General features: G+C 44.8%; 1 protein-coding gene across 1 annotated transcript in view; it reads right to left on the bottom strand.

The window, feature by feature from the left end:
• Positions 1-21,104, bottom strand: part of KCNMA1 (potassium calcium-activated channel subfamily M alpha 1) — a 488,218-nt gene that overhangs the window by 210,783 nt on the left and 256,331 nt on the right. Inside the window, exons 7-10 of the mRNA XM_058542759.1 lie at positions 16,822-16,897; positions 6,568-6,643; positions 4,275-4,445; positions 2,613-2,704 (exon numbers count right to left, since the gene is read on the bottom strand). Of these exons, the coding sequence (XP_058398742.1) occupies positions 2,613-2,704; positions 4,275-4,445; positions 6,568-6,643; positions 16,822-16,897 (415 nt within the window). The remainder of the gene's footprint in view (positions 1-2,612; positions 2,705-4,274; positions 4,446-6,567; positions 6,644-16,821; positions 16,898-21,104) is intronic.

The following is a 21,104-nucleotide window of genomic DNA, read 5'->3' as shown; positions in this document are numbered from 1 at the left end:
CTGACAGCCCATTCTCTCAACACTGAATTCCAAATGAAAACTCAAATTTTGGCCAAACATAACATTTCATCAATCTTGTTCTACTGACTGGAAAAACAACATCAAACAAAGGCAGCTAATGGCCCTTTATTACCGTTCCTTTCCCAAGCTTATATTTTCTGATGAAAGATCTAAGTGACCAAAGGGCTTCTTTAAACTACTTAGTAATTAGCTTTTGAACCAGGAAACAATGCGTAAAGTAAAGCGAACAGTCCCAGTGTTGATGACAGAACCGACTCTCTGTCCGCAGGGTCAGGGGACACTGGAGACCCAAAGAGAATATTAAAGGCAAAGTGTGCATTTTCATAAAGGGAGAAGAAAAAAAGAGAGAGGAAAAAAACAGGCTAAAAGCGGTGAAAAAAGATTACAGAGAAGGCGCCAGAACAAAAGCTGCGAGAAGTCTGTGATCTGAAGTCGTCAGCCCACGGGGGTTTTAGTGGACGTGTCAAGGCAAAAAGATGACTGAATCAGACCAGGGGCCCTGAGCGAGCGTTGGTCTGGGGACCTCCTCTGGGTCACCCATCAACAAGAGCCGCCAGCCACAGGCCCACCCGCATTTCACCAGGGAAAGTATTTTGGGGAAAAAAATTTACCTGGAATGAGAGTCAAGAAATATTTTCAATATAGACTCCAGGGCAATTGATTTTATTGACTTTTTCAGGGGCAGTGATAAGGGAATGCTGGCTGAGACAGAGGGTGGGCAGACCATAAAGAGCCCCAGCCCTCGGAATGCCTTCTGCTTTATGGCGACCTGTCCACACCTTAAAGGCAAATGAACAGAGAAGCTGTTTTCCTCTTGGCATGGAACAAATGACCAATGAGAATCTCTGGACTTATTTGGCCTTTTGGATCCAACCAATGGCCCAGAAATCAGAACAGCTTGGTTTTAATCTGATCCAGGGCTGTTAAGATAATAGGAAGAGGAGGGCTCCATTAGAGGGAAGGTGGAGGAATGTGCTGCCTCCATGGAAAAGACGCCAACTGGCCTCCTCTCGGCCACTGTCCTTTGTTCCTTTGAAAGGAAACTGGTGTCCTGTGGGTAGTTCAAGAAAATGAGCCTTTTTTTCCACCTCCTCATTTTCTGAACGGAGGACTGGACACCTGAGCTCAGGACGCCCTGGAATCACCAACAGGAGGGGAGGTCCGCTCCATCCAACATGACTGTCAGGCAAGGAGGAAGCGGTGATGGAGGGAGATGTGGTGCTACTGTTTGACTTTCTCTTAAAAAATCAAAATAGGCTATTCAAGAATGAATACTCAAGAATTGAAAATAAATAGGAAAAAAAAACTAGTTCCCTGATAGGCCCTTCCGTGACTGGGAAGAGGCGTGAGTGATGAAGACAGTCTCCATCTTGATCTGGGTGGTAGTTACTGAGTGTGCACATTGGTACCTACTCCTCGAGCTGTACATGAAAGATGTGTACATCTTACTCTATGGAAGTTAAACCAAAAACAAAACTCAAAATCAAAAAACAAAAACCTCAAAAACAAAACCAAAGCTGAGTGTACAAGAATGAGCTTTAAAAAAAACACAAGAATGGTTGCTGGCAGCCCTGCCTCCCTCAACACTCTCCTCTGGAGACGGTGCTCTGGCAGAGAGGACAGACTCAGGGCCTGCCATTCACTTAGGAGTAAACTTTTGGCTAATAATGGACCCATATATTGATATTGATATTGATATTGATACTGATAAAGTGGTCTGAGCACAAATTGAAATAGTCCCCAAGAAGAAAGCATTTGTGTATGGGAAGCCAAACAAAAGACCCATCAGGAAGAGCCTGTAGTGCCCTGACATCCTATAAATATGATATTTCTTGCCCACAAGGAATTTCAACTGACTAATGAGCCCCTTTGAGGACAAGCTGGGTGTCTCGTGGCTCAAGAGAACTGGTTTCCTGTGCACAATGCCTTACAGGAGGCAAGATGACCTTGATCTTACCGTCCCCAGGACTTCCCTGCTGAAGTAGGAGCCCATGTTATTGCTGCACAAAAAAACCGAAAGGATGGCATCACATTAGTCTGAGGGATGAGAATGTAATCACTAAGCCAGTTGGTGTGAAGAACGAATGAGCTTGGTTTACTTGTTAGGGATCAGAACAGAAAATACAGGCCCAGTGATATATGGACCCCTTCAAGGATAAATCCATTATGTCTCTTGGAAAGATGGGTGGGGAAGAAAGTTGTGAATGGGATCAGGCCTAAGTAGTTGGTCCATGTGTGACAACTTCCTGGGTAACCTCTGACCTCACACCCCAGACAGAATGTGGCCCTTCCCTCACAGAAGCCCCCAGGCGGGGCAGGAGAAGGGCAGGATTCAGGTATCATCCCCATAGGGACTCTTGAAAGTCACTCAACCACATCTTTTCTGGTGCGACTGACTTACTTTCTGCCTCCATGTTTGTTAAAAGTCCCGCCGAATTTATTCCGATTCAGGATGAGAGCAGCAATTTCGGGCACGTAGCGGGCAAACATTGCCTACATGCATGAAACAAAGAAACAAGAGCCAAAAAAAAAATGGCATGCAGAGAGGATTCTACCGCAGCGGAGGGAGCAAAACCCCTTGGCATACTTACTTTCTTCCACTAACCGCACTATAGGAGCCCCCGTATTTCTTGCGGTTTCCTATTAACTCTATGATTTCAGGGACGTAGCTGGCAAACATGGCCTGAGGAGAAGATAGGAGACAGAAGAGAGACTAAAAAGACAGGCCAGAGAAAGGGGGGAGACCTTTTCAGAAGGGGGGATACTAAGATCTGAAAACACGAGAGGATTAGAACTGCGAAGGTTATGTTAATATGTTGGATTATAAAAAATTAAAGCACAAAAAGGTCCAGATCCTGAAAATACACAGGACAAAACAAACATTGGCCAACCTAGACAACTAAAAAAAAAAATCACAGTTGAGAAAACTACGAGGGAGACAGAAATAAATAAGTTGACATCTAGTTCTTCTTCCTGAAGAGAAATAAGGGAAGAGGGTGCATGCTGGTGCAATTACACATACACACGCATGCACACACGTCAGGGCAAGAGGACGCCTTTCTTTCTAGTAAAACCCCAAAGGAGAGTCAACGCCTTTATGAGCGATTAAAGACAATAAACACCTAAAGAAGATTTAAAAAATATTAAACTTTTCCATTTAAAAAAAATCACTAAAAAGCACAAAAGGTAAATTTAGGAAACCACACGGGAGGAAAGGATAGCAAGGAGAAACATAAATCTGCCATGTTTTGTCCAACAAACATTGTGCTTGTGGCTGGATAAATGGGTCTCATTAGCTGCAGGGACCTCACAGATGCTGTGGAGATGCTTGTGTCAATGGACACGCACACAGACATTTATATACATTTGTATATGTATACGTCATATGCATACAAAACAGAGAGATGTGTATGCATAGCATAAATGCGTGTGCAGTGTACATGTGCGAAAGCTGTGTGTGAAGTAGGATTTTAATCACTTACCTCATACACAGCAAAAATCTAAACTTAAAATGAGCTACTTTGAAAGATCAAATGCAGCAACTGCCAAGGTGTTGCTAGAAATCCCCCTTGAAAATTACATCATAACCGACTGTGATGATCTGCCTGGACCAGAAAAGCAAATAGCGAAACCTTCTGACTTACAGAGGGGGAGGAAATATATCTCCCGTGTCACCGCATGATGGAGTTCATTGGCTCTTTACAAAACCGTACTTGGCTCATGTGGTGATGTCCCCCTGGACGAGACCAGTAGGCTTTCCGTCCTCTGATGTGGGGACCCTACTCTTGCGGGCAGGCCCCAGCCACAGTGTTTGTTGGAAGTTTGGGGAGGACTGCGCAGGGGCTGGTGGAGCTCTTGAAACCGCAAACTGTCTACAGAGTATCGACAGCATCTACTGGGTCAGGTGACAGCCACTGTCCTTGCAGAATATCAGATGCCGAATTACATTACTAAGGGACAGACACTCTCACTTAATAAGTCAGCATCACTTTCTAAGACAATTAGGTTTGCTCCTGGCTAAATGTCCCTGACAAGGGCAACGTGCCTGGGTCTCTGGGAAACACGTTTAATACACCAAAGAAATATGCACAAAAGCCACCATCGCGTTTGGATTTACTTAGCCTGGTTGTAACACTGAGGCAATCACTTGTTTCTAATGCAGAAACACAGTATCAAAATACAGAGCTTTCAGGAAATGGATAATAGAAAATATTAATGACCATAAAATCAATGGCATAATAAAGAGTTTTTACCAGTCCCCCGAGGATGAAGAAGACCATGAAGAGGCGCCCGAGCGTGGTTTTTGCATAAACGTCCCCATAACCAACAGTGGACATTGTGACCATGAGTAAATAGACACATTCCCAGTATGTAAGAGCCTGGTTGTTTTGGAAATTTTCCCATGGGTCCCCTGAATTCTCCACCTAAAGCAAGGAAACGGGGGAGGAAAAAGAAAATGTTATATACACACAATAAACCAGGAACACAAAATCTCCGAATGTGCAGCCCCTTCAACACCAGGCGTTTGCTGCCTGGGCTGACTTCTGTAAGTGATGGCTCATAACCTCCAAGCAGGTAACAGAGAAGTTGAGTGGGCGTAACCCAAACAAGCCTGCAGAGCTGACTGGGACAGAAAGGGGAAGGAATGGAAGGAAATACCCCTCCTCCGTTTTTCTTCTCATTTTGCAAGTTTTGAGGCCAGCTGAATTTTAGGGCATTGCCTCTAACCATGTTTTACAGCCCTCTCTTCATGGAAGGGCCAGAGAGCCCTGCCCCGCCCTTTCTCTGTGAGTTCCTGCTCTGTCTCTGAGGGCCTAGTTCACGGGGTCCCAAAGAAATTCTAGACCCTCCCACAGAAGGCCTCCGCCTTTCATCATTTTGACCAAGGAGATGCCTGGTGGGCCTCGCCCCTTCAGATCTTACGCCCGAACCCCAAACAGCACCTCCTGGAGTCAGACTCTGCTCTCCCTGCTTTGCAGAATGTCAACAACGACGTGCAGGAATTTCCCTGGGAGCACGAAAAGTGAGCTCATGAGAACAATTTGCATTTGCACAACCTTTAGACTGAGGGCCAGCAGCTTTTTCTGTAAAAGGCGAGATAGTCAATATTTTCAGCTTTGTGGTCCATGCAGTGTCTGATCTCTGTAGCACCAACTCAACTCTGCAGTTGTAGCATGAAATCAGCCAGAGGCAATCCTTAAAGAAACGGGCATGGTGCATTTGAGGCGCTTCAGCCCTAGGGTTGTAGTCTGCCCATCTCTGCTTTAGACTTTACAGAACACTTCCTTTCTTCTCATCATATTTGATCTGCCAACAAAGCTGTGAGGTAGGTAGGAGAGGTACTTTGGATACTCTCAGGAGAGAGGGAGAGACGGGGGCTGGATCTCCAGGTCTACCCCAGATCCCAGCCCTACGATACAGCGGATGGCCAATGCCTGTGATCCGCCAGCATGGCCCATGTGGGTGGCCAGCCTGCAGGCCTCCAGCTCTGCCTCTGCAGAAAGTTTCCAGGACCTGGCCTCTTTCACACCTTGTCCTCAATGTGCCATTTTTATGGAGGTTTCCTGGTGAAGCAGAAGGTACTTCACCAGGTGAAGTACCAGGTGGAGTCACTGCCCTGGTGAATACAACTCACCCCTCCACATCTGTGATTTTGGCACGTGGCAGAATTAGGGTGATTATCTAAGAGTGATTTCAGCCAAGAATCCCACCAGCATAAAGGGGTGGGTGGGGAGCCATTAGATCCAGTGACTGAATGAGCACCACGGTTTCCATCCCAGGCCATCTTCCTTTTTTAATTACATAAATCCCAGTGACAGGTAACTAAATGAGTCCTTCTATGCCTTATGCAGATAAAGGCTCGGCAGGGGAAGGGCAACTTTACTCAAAGCTTCAGGGTTAGATGAGGCTCCTTCCAGTTGTAAGAGTTTGCATTTGTATGAAACGTGCTTCCTACAATAGCTGTGTTCCTAAAAGCAGGAAGAAAGTCTGCCTTGGGGAGGCAAGAACAGCTTGACTTAATAATATAAGGATTTCAAAGAGTCATTAATTCAAAAGAATTAATATTTTTGAGATACAAAATAACTTGACAAGCAATCAGACAAAAGAATCAAAGGTGGCTTTCAAAGGTGGCTTTTTGTAAGGGGGAGGTGGAGAGAAATTGAGAGATCTGAATTTGTTGTTTACTAAGAGATGTGGGTCAATCTTCCAACCTTGTCTCCAGGCTGTTTCAGGCATTTGCTGAGGAAGCACTGCCATCTTGTGACTTACTGGGGTTATTGCAGACAGAATGGAAAATCTACCAAAGCCCCCGCTGCAATACCCGTGAGCTGAAACACAGAATAACAGTGCAAACATTACTCACCATTTGGAACTAGTTTGGGGTACAAGGGTTGGAAACCCAGACAATTGTGCAGTTGCTTCTCCTTTTCCTACATTCTACAGCTGGACTGAAGTTTCATCCAGAAAAATTTCAGGTAATAAAATGACTCAGAGAAGGGCTTGTTCAAGAAAAGCCAGAACTGAAGCATCTGCAAGATCACTTACCAAATGGATGAACCCGGCTGCCGTCAGCCACGTGCTGATAAATATGGAGAGCAGATTCACCAGCTTGATGGAATTACTGTGCAAAAGAGACAACAAGCAAAAGCCCCAAGTTACATAAGACCCTGGTGGGGCTGCCTTCCAGATTGATGGCGCCCCTTTAGGGGAGAGGCGGCTAACCCCTCAATGTCTTCTCCATCCGAAGGGAAGGCCCCGGAAGGTCAGAGCCTATAGGAAGATCACATCTGGGCTCCTGAAAGTGATCCCTAAATGAACCCCTCCAATTGTGTTTAGATTTTTTTAACTAACTTTTATTTTTAAAATTTTTAACTCTACAGAAATATTGAAAGAACAGAGCAATGAACGCTTGTATGCCCTTCACCTAGATTGACCAATCAACATTTTACCATATTTGCTTTATCTCTATTCTTTCTCTTTTATTTTCTCTTTTTCTATTCTTTCTCTTTTTTTGGCTGAACCATTTACAAGTATATTGTAGACATCATGACACATCTCCCTAAATACTTCAGCATTCAACACCTAAGAAGGACACTGTGCAACACAATCACACACAATTGTCACGCCTAAGAAAGTGGACACAAATTCCGTGATGTCATCTAATGAGCACTCCTTACTTAAATGTCTCCAGTCGCCCTGAAATTATGTTTACTGGTGTTTTAATTTCTTCACCCTGATCCAGGAACTAATTGAGGTTCATGCATTGCATTTAGTTATGATGCTGCTTTAATCCAGGGGTCAGGAAACTCTTTCTGTAAAGGACAGATAGTAAACATTTCAGGCTTTGTAGGTCATAGTGTCTGTTGCAATTACTCAACTCCACCTCTGTATCATGAGAGCAGCCTTAAAGAACATGTAAAGGAATAGGGATGGCTGTGTTCCAATAAAACTTTATTTACAAAAACAGGCAGTGGGCTGGATTACCCGTGGGCTATATAATTTGCCAATCCCTGCTTTATTCTCCTTTAGCCTACAATCCACACGCCCTGCCCTTTTTTGTTTGTTTTTAATGACATTTACTTTTCTGCGCACCCAGGTCAGCTGTCTTATAGAATGTCCCATATTTTGGATTTGTCTGATGGTTCCCCCATGATTATATCCTGTGTAAATACTTCTGTTAAGAATATCTGGCTAGAGGGCCAGCCTGGTGGCGTAGCGGTTAAGTTCGAGCGTTCCGTTTCTGCAGCCTGGGGTTAACCGGTTCGGATCCTGGGTGTGGACCTACTCACTGCTCATCAAGCCGTGCTGAGGTGGTATCCCACACAGAAGAACTAGAAGTACCTACAACTAGGATATACAACTATGTGCTGGGGCTTTGGGGAGAAAAAAGAAGAAAAGAGGAAGATTGGCAACAGATGTTAGCTCAGGGCCCATCTTCCTCAAAAAACAAAAAAAAAGCATTAAAAAAAAAAAGACATGGCTTAAAAAAAAAAAGAATATCTGGCTAGGATGGCATCACATCAGGAAATACCAACTCAATTACACTAGGTCCAGTCACTTGATTAAGGTGGGAATACCAAATTTTGCCGCTGGAAGGAGCCCATTTCCCTTTGTAACTAATATGTCATCTTGGTAGTGAGGCTCTGAGACCATATGAATATCCTGTTCCCTAACAACCTTATACCTAATAATGTCAAAATCCAATGGTGTTCCCTGAGTGGATCAATTAGAACTCATTAAATTTTCAGTGCCCTGAGAGCAGGGGCCTTGTCTGTCTGGATCCCGGGAGCAGTGAGTCCCTGGCACATAGTAGGGCCTCTATGAATACGTACTGAGGGAACTGGTCTCCTCCTCTGTACTCTTCCCACTAAACTTCACCCTGTTCTCCCCCACTGGGGTACAGCTCCTTGAACGCTACTGTCAGCAGGTCACTTCCCCATCCAAAGGCTCCCTGCCAACTAAATGGTATATCCAAACGCTCTCCTTCCATCTTCAGCACCCGCTGAAGTTCCAGCCTCACCTACCACTATTCTTCTACATAAACTCTTGGAACTTTCATCACAGCCAAACTTATTAACTATATCTACATTTATGCTATTACTCAGCTGGAAAGCCCTGCCCATCTATCCAAATATTTCCCTCTCTTCAAAGCCTGACTCAATCCCCACCTCCTCCTTAAAGTGGTTCCAGCCACCTGCCATACAGAGTGACTTCTCCTCATGGCTCTACCCTGCAGCCACTCATTGGTAATTGATCCCAGTGTCTTAAGACATTTCGTAATGTCGCTTTAGATTGCTATTTGACTCTTGTGTTCCTAATTGCATCTTGCAGACAAGAAGTCAGTGTTCTGCCTCTTTCAGTCTCCCCACGGTGGCCTAACAGCCCACAGGGTGGTTCAGCCCATCATTGTCAATTGACTGATCTCTTCCCTCTCCCACCTCTCTCTCAAGAAGAACCAATGATGTAAATTCTAAGAGTTTATGATCACAGTAATAGGAACGGCTAATAGTTTCACAGTTCTTTTTACAGTGCTTGCCACACACCCCACAGTTCTAAGTGCTTCATGTATATTAACTCATCTAACCTTCATAACCACTCTATGAGGTCATCCAAAAGTTAAGAAATTGACCCAAGTTCACACAGCAAGCAGCAGGCTTGGAATCTGAACCCAGGCAGTTTGGCTACAGAGTCTGCCCTCTCGGCCACCACACTGTAGAACAATAGCCACAGACTGGCGTCCGTCTGAAAGTCTTCCTCGATGGTAAAAGCAAAGCTGTGCCTCCCCCACGGGCTGTGCATAGGCTATGAAAAAGGTCAGAGAGCGCTGCTCAAGGAGGAGAGAGACTATCTCGACATATTGATCAACCTCTTAAACTACCACAGAAGACAATGGAAAGAAAAATTCTGTTAATTACATCTGTACGGGGGCCACACGTGGAGGAATGCAGGAAGGGGTTGTGGTGGATCAGGTAGCCCAGGGGTTGGAGGAGGACCCCTCAGAGGAGCTCAGGGTCAATGATTCGAGGATAGGCACAATGCCAGAGCCCAGCTTTCCTTTCCCTTCAATCTTTTCTCTCTTAGTAACTCAGCAGAGGAACCCACGGTCTTAGTTTCCCAGAGTTGGCTCTGACAGTTCAGGGAAAGAATAAGCAGACATTTTCAGTTCTGTGGGTGAGACTGATCTTTTGAAACGTGTGGAACAACTTCCTTCTGGTTCAAAAAAGGACTAGAAAAACAACAAAGATGCCCACTCTGTCTTTCTTGGTGATTTCTAGAGTTGCCAGATTATCATAATTGCCAATATTTATTGAGCCCTTATTATCTGCTAGGCACTGTGTTGAGTTCTTCATTTTCTTCAGATTTCTACCATTTACCCTTGGATACAGGTACATCATTGTTCCCACTCACCAGGGAAGGAAACTGAGGCTCAGTGAGCTTAACCAGCTTCCCGAGGAGACATGGTTGGTAAGTGATGGGGTCGATATTCAAACCCGAGAGTGTCTGATCCAAAGGCTGCTCACTTCAGTAATTTGGAGACACAGTACAGAGGAGCCGCATGGACCTCTGTTTCTAGCACTCTTTGGTTTCCCCTACGTCTCTTCCTCAGCGACAGCCCTGTGGATGGGTTGGGTGTCAATCAAAGGCCCCCACCTCTCCTTCTACCCGAGTGGCCTGAGCCAGGCTGGCCAGTGGAGAAACCCCCAGCTCTATGGAGCTCTGAGGTAAGGCCCATCAGAGACATTTTTCAGAAACTGAATGAGAGAGAGCATCTTTCTCCTTCTGAGATCTGGGTGTAAAAAACATAAGCCTGGAGCTCTAGAGGACCATCTGCCCTGGAGAAAGCCTGCCTGAGAAGGAAACCCAAAAGAGATAGAGAGGCAGAATCCAGATGAGAGAATTTGAACCTCTCGATCTAGACATTCCCAGTTCCCTCTTGGACCTCAAGTCATTACCAAGGCTAGTTTGAGGTAGGCTCTGTCACTTGCAATTAAATGTCATCTGCCTACAACAGAAGGGACTGATATCCAGCATGCTCTCTGAGAACCTAACAAGGGATCAGGTCTATGAAGTAGGTCTGGGACTGTCTGCATCTGAGTAAGAAGGGTGGATCCTATACCACCCGCTATTGTGCAATTACCTCTGTGGCTCTGGAAGTTCTGGTATGAATCTACATTTACAAGGGAAAGCACACATCTGCCAAATCCTGGCCTTTGTCCCTTTTTCCAAACATTACCATCAGCCATGTTGGCACCACCTCCCCTCTAAGTAGTTTCTATAGCTGTGAATGGAGATCACCAACTGACCAAAACAATGTTTAAAGTCTTCTATCTAAGCCTTTCCTTAGAGCTGAGAGATACCATAACTCTTGCCTTTCTGCGGTCTGGAGTAGCCACCCAGCCCCAGAGGCCTACTCACTGGCCTTCTAGAGTCTTCTTTCTCTGGAAAATACCACTCCCACAACCAGGGATTGGAGGAATGGAAGTAAGACACATAAGTATAAGGCATCCACTGAACGAGCCATATCAGGTGAAGCAGTGAGCTAAACATTGTTGTGGCTACATCCCCACCACATCCTGTCCCCAACTAGCTCTCAATGGGAAGTCAAAATAGAGCAAAATCCTCCCCCACCTCTACCTGGTAAGCCCTCCATGGTGCGCTCTAACACAAGAGATGAGGCACAGGTAGCCTGTGGCAAACGGAGAAATCTCAGGGAAGCACGTATTGTTCATTTTCTCAGAGGATAATTAAGTACCAGGTTGATTCACTACACACGCCCAGATCCTTGGGGCCTGAACAAAGCAGTGTCCCACCAATAACCATGTGGAGCCCTCGTGAGAGATTAAAACTATCGGAGTCTCTGAGCCTCTTAGTGCTGTGGAAAAATGACCTAAAATATGGTGATTATTAATCTCTAAATGATTGTCACAGTGATAGTAATAGTGCTTAAGGGAGCTCTTGCTGTGCGTAGAACATTTAATCATTGTTGCTGAACGTGTCCATATTCAGCACTGAAATCTGATTACTTTTATGGCATCAGCATCATTACAGATCCCCAGTATTAGGAATTTGCTTTCCAAATTAAACTCTATGACCAGGAGATCATCTAAAAGCTCTGTGCAAAAGATGCAAGATTAAGTCTTGGAGGACTTTCTCCATACTTTGAAACTCAAACCTCACCAGGTTGCATAAGGCTCCTTGGAAGGAGCGAGGGGGTAGCAGGGGCAGGGTTGTGTGCTCTGCAGGCAAAAGAGGCCACAGGAGATAGTCATAAGCTTCATGGCCAAGCCCAGGCTCTGAGCCAAACATGAAGTTCCCAATGGTTAGAATGATTGGAACTATTTAGATTCTAGCCCCCTTCCCATGCCTTGAGGGAGGGATGGATTGTGACCTTATCATGAGAACCTAACTCACCTAAAGAAAATCGTTTTTGGGTTTTCCGTGGTCATTTCTGGGTCCCTATCTCATGAGTTCTCACCAGGCATTAGAGAAATGCACATCAGTGGATACAGTGAATCATCCAAGGGCAGGCACAAGAGACCTTTCTGTTCTTGTGGATTGGAGACCTTTTCCAGGACTTCGTAGATACTAGGAGAGACAGAGTCTGTCTCCACAGACACTGGGAAAATGAGAGTCTGTTTCTTTCTGAGATGATAGCTGTAAACCCAGAGCCAATGGGGCCATCTTCGCCCTCAGTGTATTCAACAAGATGTTGTGGTTAACACTGAAAATGTCATCCATTTTCCACAAAAAAGTTCAAATTTGTCCCTGTTCTGCCTGTCCACTATGTTCCTCTTTGTTTCTGGCTGAGGGTACAGCCAGGTGCCAATGGCCTTATTTTGTTTTATTGTTACCTTTGCTGGACAGATGTGAAATACCCACCCCTGAAAAGTCAACTGGACTGTCCCACACTGAGATAAACGGTCTGAACTATAGACATGGAACAATGCAAAATAGAGTTCTGTCAGTTCTACCCCTTAAATGTCTCTAGACCCCTCCTCCTCTGCTCCACCTGACTTGCACTGCCTGAGGCCATTCCCTAAGACCGCTTGCCTGGCCAACTGCCCCGACTGGTCTCATGGTCAATGGTCTTAGACACTTCAAACCCACTCTCTATACAACTGGTGGAATAGTGGATCTTTCTAAAATCTAAATCTGACCACCTCCTTCTCCTGCTTAAAACTTTCAACAACTCTCTCTCACTCTCTGAGTTAAATCCATGACATCTGAGAACCTTCATGATGTGGCTTCTACCTGCACATCCCCTTACAGTCTCCATATCTAAATATTCTTTTTTACGAACTTAGCCTTGGAACCATTTCTGAGGTCATATATGTAGTACAGTAATTTTAGTCCCCAAAGTGTGCAAAAAGAAAAGTGTCTTGTTTAGGTAAATGATGGTACATAAAAATCATGGAACACTATGTGGGAAATAAAAGTGACATGGCAGAATATCACTAATGGTTATCTCAACCATTGGTGGTGGTAGGGAAATTTTACTTTATTCTTGATGTTTTCCTATATGTTGACATGTTTACAACGAGCATATTCTACTTTACTAATTAGAGGAAACAGTAAGGCAATTTCCATGTTTAAAAACCTCACTAGATGATCCATGTTTTCATCAACAATATCTACCACATTAAATGAGCTGTGGGACAATGGCCTTTACACAGAGCTGCTTACTCTGCTCTGATGGTAGAATAAGTGTCCATTCACCTCTAAGTCTGCTCTCCAGTTTGCAGGGCAACTGAGGAGCTGCCAGAAGGGCAGACAATGACATGGAGTCTCCCAGTGCCCCCTTAAAATGCCATTTTCAGGACACAGGGCATTGTAGGCCCTTCAGTTAGCTGGCCATTTGGGGAATGGCTCTGATGCTGTCCCATAACTGTGATTTGCCTCTTTCATTTATGTTTTTTCTGTCATCCTATTTGCTCTGGTTTCCTTTTGCTGCCTCTTAATTCTTTCTCTCTGTCTCTCATTCTCTCTTCTCCCCGTACCGCCCTCCCCACCCCACCCCCCATCATATATTTGTCTGCTTTGTTTCTTCCAGCTCTTGGCCAAGCGAAGCAGCCAAAGAACAGAAAATGAAATTGTAATTTCAAATCATATCTGCAATGTCTCCATCCCTCCCTGTGCTACAGATTGATGGGGACCGGCCAGCAGAGAAAATCCAGACAAAATCCCCCTAAAGCTTGTGGAGCTCCACCCACCCTCCTGGAAGGCCATCGTGAAAGCAACAGAGAACAGGGGAGTCGCCAGGAAATCGCTCAAAGTCCGAAGCCCTGCAAAAACCCAGGCTTCCATTTCTCGGTGGCAGAGCCCGTGGGCTCTGTGCTTGCAGGTGCACAGAAGGAAGAAGCCAAGATTAGCCAGGCCTGGAGAGAGAATGGGCTCAGAGAGTTGTTCTCAAGCTCTAGGGTTGTTACAGTTAAATGAAGGTTTAATCTGTGCCTGGTGATCCGGCCTTTACCTGCCCTCCTAACCTCATCTTTCCTTTTTTCCACCAGAGAACCCCCAGTCTCCAGGAGCACAGATTCACTCAAAGTTCCCCCAAGGGCCATGGTCTCTCACCTGTGCGCCTTCTGCAGCCTCCTTGATTGCAAGTCAGCCTCACCTTCCCTACCTCTCACGTGCCCAACCCCAGCCCCACCAGGGTGACACCTAGCGTTCCACAAGGCTTACCTAAGACACACCCTTCGCCTTGAAAAGATCCTTGACTGCCCCACACTCAGGCCAAGCCCAACTAAATTACCCCTCTCCGTCCCTCACACCCCTGGGCATACTTGTATCTCAGACCAACCACACTGCCAGGCTCTCCCTCCCCTAGTGAGCTCTCTAATAGCAGCACAATATCCTAGCACCCATCTCGCTGCAGGCACAAATGGGTGCTGAATTCAGGCTTGTTGAACGGACTCAATCACCTGCTAGTGACCATAGGCTACAGGAACCGGGACAATCCAAGTTGTGGGGTTGTGATGAAAAGCACCCTCTGACAATAGAAGGAGTTTAATTCAGTGGGAAGTGGGGGACTGGGGAAATGCAGTTTTGAGCTTAGGACAGCAGACCCCCCAGAATCCTGCCACCCCATGACTGCTCCCTAGGGCCGCTCTCTCCCAATTTATAAACACCTCTTTCCCTAGCTGGCTGCTCTGCTCTCTCCCCTCTGCGCTGGGAGAATGAACCACTCATGACCGCAGAGTTAGCAGGTGGACTGTTCACCAGCATGCTAGTGCTATTTCCTGCATCCAAAAGAAAGGAATCTTCTCCAAGGAAGGGGAGATCGGTGGGTCTCTCAGCAAAACTCCAGAATCTGCATTTTATGCAGATGGCTCTTCATTCTCCCAAGTCCAGAAAGGATCCACACGGAATACAAGGAAGGTGAGAACATAGTTCTCTCTGCATTATTCCTCGGAGTAACGGCATCTTCTTAAAACGCTGGTGTCAGAGAATTAAAACCCCCCTAATTTATGAAGTAAATGCAAAACAGGGAGAGAGAGGCATTATACCATGTCAGAGAGCGTGGATGGCTCCACATAACACTGTCACCGGTGGAAAAGAACGAGTGCCTCTTAAGGACCGCCCCTGTGTTCACCGATTCTACCTTTCAAAAGATCTAGTGGAGCAAACACAATATAGGTAAACATTGGGCTTGTTAGCTTTGTGCACAATTTTAACCTCAAGAGTAATATGAGTCCACTGCACAGAAGACCCATAAAGAGGCAGAATGAAGATTACTGTCACTCAGAGGGAAAAGGAAGAATAACAACATTCACTCTACATCAATAATACTTGTTGTAGTTACGTGCCGTCCAGTCGGCTCCGACTCCTGGTGCCCCTACGAATGAGTGATGTCCACAATGTCCTGTCCCGAACGGCCCTACTCAGCTCCTGCAGACTCATGCCTATGGCTTCCTCTGTGGAGTCAATCCATCTCATATTTTGTCTTTCTCTCTTCCTGCTGCCTCCTATTTTCTCAACATTATTGTCTTTTGCAAAGAATCCTGCCTTCTCTTGATGTGCCCAAAGTAGGATAACCTGTTTTATCATTTTCTATTACATACCATTAAATGGAGGATAGATAAATCCCGACCCCGGGACAATGAAAGTAAAGGGTGGTAGGACTTACTATAAAAGACTTCTGGGACATTAGATGCTCATTTTCTTTTTAACTTGGCTAATAGAAAGTGAATTGACCCCACATTCCCATTGATGAATAGTTGGGGAGGGGAAACCAATGTGGAATTAAAACAAACCAAAATAAACAAATAAAAAACACCAAGACCCAAAGAGGAAAACCAACAGCAAGTCGCATTTATTGGTTGTGACAGAATCGGGAAGCTGAGTCCCAGCCTCAGTTACTGGGAAAACAGTGCTGAATCCAAGGCCCTCAAAATGCAGGTGCATTAATTATAAATCACAAAATACAGAGGTGCCCTGTTTTTAATCATTTATCAAACATGTTAAGGCCAACCAAAGAGGAAATGGAACATTAGCAGTGAGCTTCTTAAAGTGTAATTTCCTATAAGAGAAATTTATGACCTGTACTTATTCTCCATTAGAGTACGTCTAACCTCTTTTATTAGTTTATTCATCAAGACGGCCCTGGGTTCAGGCCAGCTCTGCGAAACCGCAGGTCATCAGGAAAGGAATCTCTGGGGGATTTTTCCTCCTGGTCCAGTAGTGTTTTCCAGATCATAACACAGTTAACAGAAGTAGCCTCGGTGCATTTGGCAGGAGATTTTTAGGTATTCCCCAAAAGGCAATTCACAGAGCAAGCCCCAAGGGCTACACTAGCTATAAAGTGAGCATCTAAAATGTACTTTGAAATGAAATGATTTTCTGTTTGCCGTATGAGGTTTGTGATTGCCTCTCAAAGAGCATTGCTTCTATTGCTTTTATAGCCAGGTTCAGTTTCTTATTTAGTGATGTAATAAAGGGGCGATTTAGAACCTGGGAGCAAGGACTTCCCAGTCAATGAGCAGATTTATCCCTCATCCACTGTGCACGTCTCCCCAGGATGCCGGGCTGATTTCCAAGCAACCCCACCTGGTCCCCCAAAACTGCCTCTACTTCCCCACATGCATGGCTGTTTCTCTCTCTTTACTCTATAGTCCCCAGCTCTGCAGAAGAGAGCAAGCCAAACCCTACTCTGGGCTTTCTCCACATGTCTGTGTTAAATCACTCTTTCTGTGAATAACAGAACTCTAACTTGATTGTGATGAAAGCCAAGACACCTGATATTTACAACTTGGCACTGGGGACCAGAATGAGGGAAAAATATGAAAAATAACATCTTACCTTGTTTTAAGGATATTCAGAAACTGCAAAATTTCTGAAAACTGGATCAGTCTGAGAGCTCTTAAAAATCTTAAACCTGGAAAGAGAAGTGAAATACAGACGCATTATTTTCAATGTGTGGTTTTAATGTGCACACTCTGTTTGATTTATAGCTGCCAGGGTTGAAGGGAGATGAAGTTCTCGCAGAAGATTGAACCATCTGGTACCTTGGACATAGTCTTTCATTTTGATTCTTGACTGGTTTAATCTCAGCTGGTAAACTGACTTTCTCATTACAGGAGGCCTGTGTGGAGCCACTGTGGTAGGGAGAGCCCAGGGTAATGAGGTTCTCGTTTGCCCATCGCTGATGTAAAGCACTGTTTCTAAGTTACCTAGTTGTCTAAGAGGATTTGGTCTCTGAAAAATAGTGGGAACAGCTCAGGGTAACCCTTGTGCTAAGAGCAGATTAGGAAAAAATCGGATAACCTTATGTCTTTGATGGATTTTTTTTATCTTTATCTTTAGTCCTGATAAAATGAAGAGTATAGCCCACAGAGTTATCTGTTTTCTACAAGGTTCTATATTTTTCTCCCAATCAAAAAAAATATATCAGATCAGTAAGATCTCACACCCCATAACTTCAGGATTCAAAACTTATATACAATTCCACTTTACTAAGTGTCAAGATAAATATTTGCCCTTTCTAAATCAGCAAGCTCTCATGAATGGAGAAGAAGAGCCAGTGTTCTAAGTGGCAAAAGAAAGAGGGAGACGGGGAATGAAGACGTAATTAAGGATCAAAGAAAATATATATTACTACTGTGTTTTAATAGCCCAGGGCAAAATATATTTCTGCGGAGATCAAATTCATGAGTCAAAAACATTCTGAGTCACTCACGGAGCTTTAATGCTTGCCCATCATGCAAGAGAACTGCTTACAGAATACTGATTATCACAGCTTGGAGACACTTTCAATATCGGATCCTCTCGGGAGGGGATTTTCTTTTGCAGATTTTCTGAAAGCATTTTGTTAAGCGCCCCCAGGTCCCAAGCATGGTGCTAAGCACAGGGTGGGCTAAATTGCTGACAGGGAGCTCAAAGCCAATGGGTGAGACTTTATTCTGCCCCTACGTGTGAGGCAGTAAGGGGGGTCGAATGCACAGTGGCAGGAAGAAGCGGTGGAGATTCACTAGAGACCCCAGGAAGAATCAAGGGACGGAGACAGACGGGAAGTTTTCCCTAGACAGCTCCACTTTGCCCAGTTAGATTACTCCCTGTTTAAGCACAAGGTAACAAGGAAAAACCAACTTAAAGCCAACGGGGGGAAAAACCACACTGCACGAGAGGGAGAAAGGATAACGGCTCAAAAGGAAATTTTCTCATCTGAAAAGGTTTACCTTCATGAACAGAAGATTTTTTCAGAAAACACTGGCCTTCTAGTGTAAATGATGTTCATATTACTTTTATTTAAACAGGAAAGTGCAGAGATGAGAAGGATGTTGATGAAATGAAAAGGCTCAGGAGCCAAAACACAGTCTTAACCAAACTGAAGAAAGGTTGACTTAACACTGCTGAAAAGTGAACTGGATGCAGAGTACAAAATTGAGACGTAATCTCAGAAAGCAGAGAAAATAGGAAAAGAGAAAAAAAGATGAAACTTAGAAAATCAAAGCAGAGTGGAGATCACAGAGATCCAGCCTATGAATAAAATGTGTTCCCAAGGGAGGTACAAACAACACAACACGTAGATCATAAGTAACGGCCAGGACATGATAGGAAAGAACTTTCTAGATATGAAACAGTGACTTGAGATTAAAAGGTAAAATGAATGACCAGCTCTTAGAGACAGATGTCGAGAAGCATCTGACGTTTTTTCTTCAAATTTTAAGCATTAAAATAAATGAAAAAAATAAAAATAGAAATGAAGTATCAGGATGGGGAGAGAGTTACCACTAACACAACTAAGGTCATATTATATACCACTAGGTGATAAACGACAAGTGGGCCACACTCAGAATTTTAAGAAAAGGAGAGTCCGACCCAACATTTTTATACCCAGTCAAGTAAGTTGTCTAACAGCAAAGGCAATTGAAAAAAATATTTTCAAATATCCAAAGTCTCAGAAAATATATTGTTTGTGCAAAACATCTTCAAAGAAGTTCACCAGGCTTATTAAATCAGAATGAGTAGTGGGGGCTGGAAAGTGTATTTTCCACAAACTCTACTGTTGGTCCTAAGCATCCAGCCCACCCTATACGGCTGCTCTCACCCCAGCACTGTTGTCGCACAGTACTGGGAGAAAAAATAACAAATTTAGAAACCTGAGGCACAATAAGAGGGGCTGCACTGAAACCAGTCAAGGACATAGGGATGCTTTAGTAATGTATTAGCCAGTAATGGCTTTATCCTGAAAATCCTGTGTGTGCATATATATGTTTTTTTCACTTACGGAAACAAAAATAGAATACAAATGACCTGGGGCTGGCCCGGTGGCGCAAGCGGTTAAGTGCGCGCACTCCGCTGCGGCGGCACAGGGTTTGCAGGTTCAGATCCCGGGAGCGCACTGACGCACTGCTTGGCAAGCTATGCTGTGGCGGCATCCCATATAAAGTGGAGGAAGATGGCCATGGATGTTAGCCCAGGGCCAGTCTTCCTCAGCAAAGAAAAAAAAGGAGGAGGATTGGCAGATATTAGCACAGGACTATCTTCCTCACAAAAAAAAAAAAAAAATACAAATGACCCAAATTTTGAACTGGATTTCTTCCTTTTTATCATTAAGTGATGTCTTTTGCATCCTATAGTATTATTTGTGTGTTTGTAGCTGGCCATTTTTTAAAGTGACTCACAAAAATATAATAGAATAAAAGCTTCTCTTTTAATTGAGGTGTATGAAAATAAAGGTGGGGAAAGAATGAATGCAGCAGCCACAAGGTCGTGCACTCTCGCTAGAGGTAAAGTGTAGACCCAGCTCTGAGCACTTGGTCAACAAAGGCAGACAGGGAGACACTAGAAGATGAACAAGGCATAAAAAGGAAAAACGAGCTGCTTCTCGGGAGAACAGTTTTTCCCAGGATGGAGACCAGAGAGAAGTGTCTCCCTGCAAAAGGAACCCAGAAGCAACAGAAGCAACAGTCCCATGGGTCAGCAAGGTGGGCCTTGTGTATCCGACTGCCTCGTGCTAGTCATTTTCACGGCACTGGGTTTCATTAACGCAAAGGAGTAAACAAAGTTCTACGTGGGTTAAAAAAAATCCGTCTACATTTCATCCTTAGATGCAGCCAGGCCGTCTGGAGAAATGGTTGGTCTGAAGTATGGATCCTTCAGGCCACAGCTCACAGCAGCCCCCTAACTGCTTTCTGCCTGGGCCCTCTTGTGGGTTATTCTCAGTGCAGCAACCAGAGCAAGCCTGTGAAAAGGTACAATGGAGCATGCGACTCCTCTGCTCAAAATCCTCTAATGTCCCCTCTTTCACACATGGTAAAACTCAAAGTCCTCAAGGACCTAAAGCAACACCACCTCCCATTTCCTTTTGGAGCTGGTGGCCTCCTCCTCCTATTACTTTCCCTCTGATCTGGCTGTCTTCCTCAGTGATTCCTGACTGTGCAGGCATGCTCTGCCTCAGGGCCTTTGCAAATGCTGTTCTCTCTGCCTGGACCACTTTCCCAGAGGACTACATGATGCACTCCCTCACCTCCTTCAGGTGTTCATGCAATGTCACTAGCTCAGTGAGACCTTCCCCGGCTACCCTATCCAAAACTGCAACTGCTCCTCACTGCCCCCCAAAACTCTTCATTCCTCTTGTCTGCTTCACTTTTCTCCACAGCATGAAGTATAGTGTCTTACTTATTTATGTTATTTGCTTTCTGTCTCTTATCTGTAGTGTCAGCTCTATGAGGGGAGAGACTGCTTTGTTCATGGCTTCTTTTCATATACCTAAAATGGTGCCTGGCATAAGGTGGATACGCAGTAAATACTTGCTTGAATTGAATGAATGAATCAGACTTTTGAGAAAGAATTAGCTGGCAGAGAGCTAACGGTTAGATACTGTGCTTTCAGAACTCTGAGACTACACCTTGCTTACTGAAGGGAAAAGCCACGAGCTCTGAGGGTTCACCTGACAGAGGTCAGGGCTGACGCTCTTAGGGAATATAAAGAAGCCCAACCAGGGAAGAGCCTTAACCAGTGGTCACTCTGCTGCCCCCAGAGAGGTCCTGAAGGAGTATGGACAGCAATCTCAGGTTACATAGGGAGGCCAAGGAAAAGGAGTGGAGGACAGGCAATGCCTAAGTGACAAATTATTCATC

The sequence above is a fragment of the Diceros bicornis genome, chromosome 6 (genome assembly GCF_020826845.1).
Source record: "Diceros bicornis minor isolate mBicDic1 chromosome 6, mDicBic1.mat.cur, whole genome shotgun sequence".
Taxonomy (NCBI): Eukaryota; Metazoa; Chordata; class Mammalia; order Perissodactyla; family Rhinocerotidae; genus Diceros; species Diceros bicornis.
Note: the sequence above shows the minus strand (reverse complement) of the source record. Positions and strands in the feature narration are given on the sequence as shown.